Source organism: Nicotiana tabacum, chromosome 5, assembly GCF_000715075.1.
Source record: "Nicotiana tabacum cultivar K326 chromosome 5, ASM71507v2, whole genome shotgun sequence".
In the NCBI taxonomy this organism is placed as follows: Eukaryota; Viridiplantae; Streptophyta; class Magnoliopsida; order Solanales; family Solanaceae; genus Nicotiana; species Nicotiana tabacum.
Window position 1 is genome coordinate 936,114 of NC_134084.1, and position 10,061 is coordinate 946,174.

The 10,061-nt window shown below is 39.6% G+C and overlaps 1 protein-coding gene across 8 annotated transcripts in view; it reads left to right on the forward strand.

Annotated features, from left to right (window-relative positions):
* LOC107812402 (mediator of RNA polymerase II transcription subunit 13) overlaps positions 1 to 9,469 on the forward strand; it is a 30,119-nt gene extending 20,650 nt beyond the window's left edge. For 5 of the 8 annotated variants that reach the window (XM_016637491.2, XM_075253230.1, XM_016637493.2 and 2 more), the window contains exons 18-23: positions 3,574 to 3,661; positions 3,769 to 3,847; positions 4,439 to 4,734; positions 6,388 to 7,492; positions 7,684 to 8,055; positions 8,547 to 9,469. In XM_016637491.2, the coding sequence (XP_016492977.2) occupies positions 3,574 to 3,661; positions 3,769 to 3,847; positions 4,439 to 4,734; positions 6,388 to 7,492; positions 7,684 to 8,055; positions 8,547 to 9,157 (2,551 nt within the window). In that variant the 3' untranslated portion in view covers positions 9,158 to 9,469. The remainder of the gene's footprint in view (positions 1 to 3,573; positions 3,662 to 3,768; positions 3,848 to 4,438; positions 4,735 to 6,387; positions 7,493 to 7,683; positions 8,056 to 8,546) is intronic. The other 3 variants (XM_016637495.2, XM_075253231.1, XM_075253232.1) reach the window with 2 other exon arrangements.
* Positions 9,470 to 10,061: the final 592 nt, after the last annotated feature.

Here is a 10,061-nt window from a genome sequence, read left to right on the forward strand (position 1 = left end):
TGACCTGTGATTCAAGCCTCACTTCCATGCCGACTTCCCTCGACTCAGTGCTGAACTTACACTCCAGGTATTCCGTGTTCGTCCCGCTCAGACTCAAGAGCTTGTCTCCAGACCTCCAACCTCTCGTTAACACTGGTTCGCGACTCATCAATCAGAACTATGTCATCGGCAAATAACATACACCATGGTACCTCCCCTTGAATATGATGTGTTAACTCGTCCATCACCAAGGTAAATAAGAATGGGCTGAGCGCAGAACCTTGGTGTAACCCCATAACAACCGGAAACTGCTCAGACTTGCCTCCTACAGTCCTAACCCGAGTCTTATCCCCATTATACTTGTCCTTAATTGCCCAAATGTAGGCAGCCGACACGCCTTTTGCCTCTAAGCATCTCCAAAGAACTTCTCTAAGAACCTTGTCGTACGCTTTAAATGGCTGTTGAAGATATAATTAAATAAATAAATGTGTTTTCTCACTAACAACTTAAGCTTGTAGATGAGATGGTCACACGCTGTCAGAGCAGGCTGAGATCTTGGGTTCGAGTCTCATCGCCACCCAATATAAAAAAAAATCCCACGTGCTTGGCTCATAAAAAATTCATGCCCGCACGTGAGGGGGCATATTGAAGACATAATTAAGTAAATACAAGTGTGTTCTCTCTAACAACTTAAGCTTTTAGATGAGATGATTACACACTTAAACATTGGTAGCGGCAAGAAAGGATCATATGGAAAAAAAATTGGTTAGTTCAAGCATCGTAAGGCAGTTGTATCCTTACATCTTCAACCTGTGTCAGCAACAAAGAGCTGCTGTGGGTGAGGTATGGTCAGATCAAGCATGGAATCTGAGCTTAAGAAGGTTGTTGAATGATTGGGAGGTGGACAGATTAACAAAGTTCTATGGTGTCATAGCATATTTCAAAGGGATTTTAGAGGTGGAGGCAGTAATTGTTAGAGCGTGAAGGGACAAAAAGCGACAAGGGCTCGTTTCACTTAAAGTGCGAAACGAGAAGTGAAGTGCTCACTTCATTGAAGTGAAGTGCAGTTTTTAAAAAAATATTCAAATTAAACATTGGAGCACATGAAAAAACACAGATAGAAGAAGAAAAATAAATAAATAAAATTTAATTAAATTAGAAAACCAAAAAAAGAAAGAAAGAACAATTTGAACATTCAATTAAATTAACAAAGTGAATAAAATGAGGAAAAAACTGAGAGAAGAAGACAAATAGATAAATAAATACTTAATATAGCTGGAAAAAGAAATAGAATAATTTAAAGAATTCAATTAAATTAACATGGTGAAACAAAAAGTCAAACAGATGAATAAAATAAAAGCTGAAGAAGTGAAAGAATAAGAGAAGAAGCAGAAAAGGAAAAAAAAAATGCAGCAGCAGAGAAACAAAGAAGAGAAGGAGAAGAAAAAGGGAGAAAAAGAAAGCCATACCTGGAGCTTGAGGAAGAAGGGCAATATAAAGTCCCAACCCTAGTCGCAACTTGCACAAGAAAGTCACACCAAGGGTGAGAAACATGTACACACAGGTCTGGTACTTCTTTTTCTTTTTAACAATAAAAAATAAAAAAATAAAAAACACATGCCTCTTCGCTTCAGTCGCTGCACACAGTTCGCGCTTAAGGGGATGAAGCGCTCATTTCATTAAAACTGCTTTGCCTCCGTCATTTGAAGCGAACTACCCTTTGCTTCGCTTCACACTTAAAGTGGTGAAGCACTCGCTTCCTCCAACACTGGGTGGAGGACTGTTTGATATGGCAAAATGATAACAAAGGAATGTTCTCTATGATTCAGTTTATGAAAAATACAATATATCAAACAATCGGGTTGGATATTGACCATGCAAGATAATATAGAAAGTTAAAGTACCATAAAGAGTTGCCTACTTTACGTGGCTATTGGCGACAGGCAGTTTTGACACAAGACAATTTTGTGAAGAGAAAATTCCAACTATGCTCCAGATGTTATCTTTGTGGGAATCAAGTAGAGACAATCAACTATCTTTTCTTACACTGGAAATGGACATACCAGCTATGGAAAATTATCTGAGGGGTATAAGGTGAGGTAAGCCAGGGAGAGTAGTGGAAGTACTAGCCAGTTGGAACATAGATGGCAAATTAACCCGTTGAAAGAGAGATGGAGGATTGTCCTTGCATGCATGTGGTGGATAGTATGGAATGAGAGGAATCAGAGATGTTTTGAAGATAGAAGAAGCACCATCCAGAAGATGAAGATAAATTGTTTAGTATTGTACTATTTTTGGTGTAAACAAGAAACATTAGAGGAAGTTGATCATATTTTTGAGGTTTTGTATTACCTGTGAGGCTAGCTTAGGTATAAGATCTTTTGTGTATTTCTCTATGTACTCTTTTGGATAACTTCACATCTTGTGTACTAAACCTGTTCTTTCGGAAACAACCTCTCTGCCTTGTTGAAGGCAGGGTTAAGGTCTGCGTACATACTACCCTCCCCAGACCCCACTTGTAGGATTACCCTGGGTCTGTTGTTGTTTCTAAAAAAAAAATCCCCTCCGTACAATATTCTCCTCCGTATCAAACCTCCAAATCCACTTTCCTAGACGGACTTTGTTGACCATCTAAGATCTTTCACTCAAGTCCTCCCGATTATCTTCGTAGATGTGACGACTTTCCAATTCGCTAAATGAAACTTGCTTGTGCTGTCTGGAGCATCCCATAACAAATTCTGCTGCAAGTCTTTCCAGATTTTCTGTCACGGTAGCCTGTGCCTATAATAATGATATAAAGTATGTAGGCATGTTAGACAAAGTGCTCTTATTCAACACTTTCTTCTCTCCTTTTGACAAGTACCTCTTCTGCCATCCTGCTAGCTGCTTCTCGACTTTCTCAATCACCGGGTTCCACACTGCAAGATCCTTGTTTGAAGAGCCCAACGGTAGATCCAAGTATGTAATAAGTAATGCACCTTTACAATTCAAGACTTGCGCTAGCTCTTCAACATTGTTCACCTCCCCCACTGGTGTGATCTCACATTTACTAAGGTTGATCTTGAGACCTGAGACAACCTGGAACCAAATAATAATTTGCCTCAAATATGAGAGCGGAGAAGCAACTGTATCACATAAAACCAAAAAGTGTCATCTGCAAATAAAAGATGGATGACCCTTAGGTGATAATGCTCCCTGAACAAGGCGGCGTGAAGCCCCTTAAGAGACCTCCTGAAGCCTTAAAATCTGATGGTGTTAGTTGAATTACTAAGTTGCAATTTATCACCACTTACTAGTTCTAGGACTTCTTTTCATATGGATTACCTTTTACTTAGTTGCAATCTGTCACACCTCACTAAGTTCTAGGACTTCTTTTCATATGGATTACCTAAGGCTTCAACCTGGTGATAACTGAATTAACTGAAAGCATGCCGGAGCTGCATTTGGTTCTTGTATTCACCTGTTAGTGGAGAGGACTCACATGGACATTGTTACAATGTATTTATGATCACCAAATTATTTGGAGTTACTTTTCTGTTTCTGGTCTTAATTTCGCTTTTATAAAGTAGGAACTAAAGTTATTTTACGTTGCAGATACCAAGACGATTGGCTTAAGACATCACCTAGTTCTCTTCAGCTCTGGGAAAAGGCACCTTTTGAGCCTTATGCAATGCCCAAGCATGTAAGTTTAAGATAGATAACACAAGTAGCAAGTTTATCTATAAGAAGCTCTTTTGCATATCTCGTTAACTATTATTTTCCTTAACCATTTTTTCCAACATTTTTCAGATGTCATATTACGTTGTCTGCCCAGACATCAATGCTCTAACAACAGCTGCAACTGATTTTTTCCAACAGCTTGGAACTGGTTAGTATACTTAAATTGATGCTGATCTGAATAGAAAATAATATACTGGCTGCTATGGTTATAAGAAGGTCTTCAGGTATCTGAAAAGTGTAAATTCGAGTTGATTTTACAAGGTGGCTGTTTCATATTTAATATTCTGCATTTTATATCTCAATCTTAAATTAGTATAATTTAAGATCTTTTTTTTTAATTGCACAAGAAGATGAGATGAATGTTGGAAAGAGTATATTACAACAACAACAACAACCTAGTATAATCCCACTTAGTGGGGTCTGGGGAGGGTAGTGTGTACGCAGACCTTACCCCTACCCTGGGGTAGAGAGGCTGTTTCCAAAAATAGACCCCGGCATCCTTCCCTCCAAGAACTTCCCACCTTGCTCTTGGGGAGACTCGAACTCACAACCTCTTGGTTGGAAGTGGTTGGAAAGAGTATATTAAAGTAATTGAAAAAGGGAGATCATATTATTACGTTCTTCTCGAAAATCAAGCTTCAAAATTGTCCTTGACTTGGATATTAATATGGCTACCTCTATGTTTGAGGAATGAAATTTTGTCCTTGACTTGTATATTGACTATGCTTCTTTCTTTCAGTTTATGAAACATGCAAACTGGGAACTCATTCACCTCAATGTATGGGAAATGAGATGGAGATAGACTCCGGGAAGAATGTATCTTCTGGTTTTGTTCTGATTGATTGCCCTCAGTCAATGAAGATAGACAGCAGTAGCACATCTATGCTGGGATCAATCAGTGATTATTTCCTATCCCTCTCCAATGGCTGGGATTTAGAAAGCTATCTGAAGTCTCTCTCAAAAGTTCTCAGGAATTTAAAGCTTAGTTCATGCATGACCATGAATCCAAAAGAAGGAAGTACTGGTCCATGTACAGTAAGTTGTGACTCTCTTTGTTCTTCTTTATTCCTCGTCTACTTTCACCTCTTTATCTCGCTGTTGTTTTTTCTCTCTCTTTTCCCTCTCATTTCTCTATTGCACTATAAAGTCAAAGATGATCATTAAACTGAAATTCGTTGAGTCCATTATGGATTGGTGGAAATAGTGTACCCTGTTAATAGAGGTTGTGAGTTCGAGTCTCCCCAAGAGCAAGGTGGGAAGTTCTTGGAGGGAAGGATGCCGGGGCTCTATTTGGAAACAGCCTCTCTACCCCAGGGTAGGGGTAAGGTCTGCGTACACACTACCCTCCCCAAACCCCACTAAGTGGGATTATACTGGGTTGTTGTTGTTGTTGTATGTTAGGACAGTGCCACCCCTTTCTCTTGATACGGGAACCTTTTTATACACTTAAGCTTCGCCAGCAAAGCAAAACGGAAAGAATAGATTGAGAGAAAAGAGTGATTCCATGTCTTCTGGATAAGAGGATGCGAAAGGACAAATTGGAAAGAACTTGGCAACTAGAACTTTTCTTACTGTCTCTGGTGCCTCCACTACATAGCCATTTGTTTCAATATGATTGGTCGTAACAACAATGTTTATGATGCTAAGGCTTGGGGTTGAGGAGCTGTCAAGTTGATAGTGAAAGAATGACTTGGTCTGTTATAATATTGTTACCCCAATGTGTATTTTCTGTTGACCACTGGTAGAGTAGTTCTCACTTACCCGAGGCTAGTGAAATGCTCATTAGTTGGATGGGCGAATACAGTAGGGGGCATTTATAAGTGTTTCGTCCTATGTAGGGGTCAAAATTTTCTTTTAAAATATATCTGTTAAAGGAGATTAGTCAGCTTCAAAAGTGATAAATCTAACCCTCAGGGGTTGGCCTGGTGGCAATTGACTTGAGCCTTGGGGTTTGCTCCCTTTCAAGGTCTCAAGTTCGAAACCCACTGGGTGCAAACAATTTCTGAGGGCCATCGGATTGGGTAAAACCTGAATTAACCGTGGTGCACTTACGGGAAACTCCTTGCCGATGGCCTGTGCACCCCCAGGAGTAGTCAGGGCTCGAAGAGACTCGGACACCCGGTGCAAATAAAAAAAAGTGATAAATCTCTAAAGTGGAGCAGCAGACGAAGTGATTGGATTCACTAGACGTAGCAACAACAACAATAAACCCAATACCTTCACAAGATGGAGAGGCTGTTACCAATAGACCCTCGGCTCAAGGAACAGTGAAAATAAAGCAACAAACAATAGCAACAACAATGTAATAGGGCAACGGAAACGAATGATACAACATGTAATAATAAAGAACCAGGAATAGGAAACAATACTAGTACTCATTTCAAAAACAAACAATACGAGTACTATTGGTAAGCCTAGGAGATTCACTAGACGTACCAATAGCTAAAACGTTTTCTTAATATAAAGAAGGATATATTATGACCAGTTGAAACATTTGAGAAGCTTAATTAGTAAGGCAAGATTTTTGAAAATTGAGATGAAGCAACTTTGGCTAAGGCTAAATTGCTCTTATACTCCTGGTTGCATATCTGAGTCAATAATTACTGGTTTTTTCTTTTCTATTAGTTTAGGATACCCAATTGTTTCACAGAAGCTGATACCGGAGTGTATATTTGAATGTCAAATCAGGTGATATACGTGGTTTGCCCTTTCCCTGAGCCTCTTGCGGTCCTACAGACGGTGGTTGAATCTTCTATTGCTGTTGGATCAGTGGTTCTTTCTTCAGACAAAGAGAGGCGATCTACACTGCAGAATCAAGTCGGGAAGGCCTTAAGTTACTCAGCAGCAGTGGATGAGTCACTCTCAAATGTTTTAACACTTTCAGGGTTTTGTATTCCTAAGTTGGTATTGCAGATTGTAACTGTTGATGCAATTTTTAGGGTTACAAGTCCTGCTCTGAGTGAGCTTCTCGTCCTAAAGGAAATTGCTTTCACAGTTTATAACAAAGCCCGCAGAATATCTCGAGGGTCCTCCAGTGACATGGTTCAGTCATCATCCATGTCTGGTAGATCTCACCCGGTCTTGATGCAAATGACTTCCCCAGTTCCAGGTATGTGGAAGGACTGTGTTGGTCCTCGAAGCATAGGAACTTCCCTTCAGAGAGAGGCTGAACTTGATGCTAGCCTAAGGTCTGGTAGTTGGGACAACTGGCAAACATCAAGAGGGGGAAGTCTGGGATGTGATCCAAACAGAATTGGGGATTTTTCTATCCAAGATGAAGTTCGTTATTTGTTTGAGCCCCTTTACATTCTTGCTGAACCAGGTTCATTGGATCGTGGACTCTCATTTCCTATGTCGGGTAATCTAATGGCTGAATCTTCAAAGCTTTTGTTAGATGATGGTACAAGTGGAAATTTTATGCAGAGTTCAGCTTCTTCAGGTGGCGGAGACACTGGACCAAACACACAGTCTGAAACATCTGAACCAGATGGCTCTGGTTCTGCACATCAAAAGTCACTTCCAAGCCTGCATTGTTGTTATGGATGGACTGAGGATTGGCGCTGGCTGGTTTGTATATGGACAGATTCCAGGGGCGAATTGCTTGATAATTATATATATCCATTTGGAGGAATTAGTAGTAGGCAGGATACGAAAGGTCTGCAATCCTTGTTTGTGCAAATTTTGCAGCAAGGATGCCAGATACTTCAGGCATGCCCTCCCGAGTCTGCCATTGCCAAGCCTAGGGATTTTGTTATTGCACGTATTGGAAGCTTCTTTGAGCTTGAATGCCAGGGTAAACATATCCTATCAATATCTTCTGCTTATTGTTACGATTGTTGCTTTACGATCCTCACTGGTTTTGAATTTTGATGCCATTGACTTGCTGGCTTTTGAGGGACTAGAATAAAGTGTCTGCTTGGTTGATCATTCATCTGTAATGTTGCTGAAGTTGCTAATCTTATTAATGCAATTTTCTGGACGCAGAATGGCAAAAAGCCCTGTATGCAATTGGGGGATCTGAGGTGAAGAAATGGTCTCTGCAGCTAAGACGATCCGTGCCTGATGGAATGTCGGCAAGTAGTAATGGGGCATCCTTGCAGCAACAGGAAATAGGTCTGATTCAGGAAAGAGCACTTCCTTCCTCCCCTAGTCCATTGTACAGTCCTCACTCAAAGGTTTCCTCTTTCATGAAAGGTGGCATGGGGCAACCATCCACAAGGAAGCAGTTAATTGGCGGACAGGGTATGGTGGACAACTCGAGGGGTTTACTTCAATGGGTGCAAAGCATTAGTTTTGTCTCTGTTTCAATTGATCATTCCTTACAGCTTATGTTCCAAGCAGATATAGTGAGTCATGGTAGGTGTTGTCTTTTCCCATTTTCTTTTGGTTTTGATTCCCTTTTTTCTCTGATTGAGTTAAAGCTCCTTGCCTTTCTTCTGGAATCTCTTATGCTATGGACTGTAAAGGAGATGTTATTTTTAAATACTTAAACCAATAAAATGCACTAGGCCACTTGTAAGCATAATGTTCTTTTAAGATAACTCCAAGAGAATTGCTTCTCTAGTTGGAGGTATTGAAAATTTTCTTTTGAGAAACTCAAGGGAGGAATAGCCTAATATCAAGGAATTGTGGTTAGGATATGAGTTACCAAGGGAGTAAAGCGGGATAGGGGTAAGCATATCATTTCTGTAAGGTAATTTTTTTTTTCGGGGGGGGGGGGGTGGTGTTTGGTGTTTAGCATATGGAGAAATATTTTCTCTGGCTTTATCAGCAGTTCACATTTTTATGCCTAGTTATTTCTGTTTCATACTTGTGTATGGTTGTATATGAACCAGTAAATTTTGCAGGGACGAGTCAAAGTAGTGGCATTCTGAGTCAGCCAGGTTATCTTGAAGGTTATACTCCAGTGAAGTCCCTTGGTTCTACATCCACCTCCTATATTCTAATCCCGTCACCAAATATGCGATTCCTACCTCCTGTTGGTCTTCAGCTTCGCACTTGCCTAACTGCTGAATCACCACCACTCGCCCATCTTCTCCACAGCAAGGGCTGTGCTATCCCTCTTTCAACTGGTTTTGTGGTTTCAAAAGCAGTACCTACAATGAGGAGAGATGCAAGGGGCATCTCTAAAGAGGAATGGCCCTCAGTTCTTTCTGTCGGGCTCGTTGATTACTATGGTGGCAGCAACATCATCCAGGAAAAATTCTTGAAGGGTGTCGGCAAGGTTGGGGGAAGGGGTGCAAGCTCAGAAACGAGAGACGTTGAAGTAGAGACTCACTTGATTCTCGAGAACATAGCTGCAGAGCTCCATGCTTTATCATGGATGACTGTAAGTCCAGCATACTTGGAGAGAAGATCTGCTTTGCCTTTTCATTGTGACATGGTATTAAGGCTTCGAAGGCTCCTTCACTTTGCTGATAAGGAAGTTTCTCGGCAACCTGAGAAAACCCAAGTTTAGGATGCATGAAAATTTGCAGCATATGCACAGAACTTATTGAAGCCGTCTATCTTGTAAGCTTGTATGTTTGTTTCACTGTAGAAATGATTGTAAACACGAAATGCATATAGTACTAGCTTACTTGTTAGAAGACATTCTTTTCGAAGAGTGTAACCTTAGGAGAAGTTAGTAGTTGTAGGATAGTAGATTGTTGATTTTGTACATGATTGTGTAACTTTCATAGGGATCCGAAGAGAGTTGAGTTCACAATTCTTTTGCCCTTAAAATTCTTTTCAAGTGATTGAGTTCTCATTATCTTTACGTTGTAAGGAACTTGATGATGTCTTGTGACTGTAGTTTATTTCAGATGTTGCATTGGAACAAGATAATCGTTGAACTAATTTCTCTTGCCATGTTCACTCCAAGTTACTGGTTTTATGGGAACACATCTGCCATTTGATATTCGTGGGAGATGGTGAATACTTTTTTACTAGACGCTGGAGTGTAACCATATTATAAGATGTATTCCTCCCATTAGGGGTGTAAATGGACCGAGTTGGTTCGGTTTTTGTCAAAACCAAATCAAACCAACTATATCGGTTTGGATTAATTCGGTTTTGTCGGGTTTTTCGGATTTTTTGGACTTTTTTGTTACATGAATATTTTTCAATCTTATTTTGTTAAAGTTATAGATAAAATTTTGATAAATAAATATATGTTTAGTAAAACTTTAAAAAACTGACAAACGTATGATCTATTAAAATATTCTTATGAGAATTTTTTTTAGTAACACATGATAGTTATTTTTTTAATTGTCTAACAATAATTTTTCGTTAATATACGCTTTTAAGGTTAATCGAGTTTAATCATTAAACATAAAAATCAAGATGATACCTAAATAATGATATGTTCTATTTAATTTTAA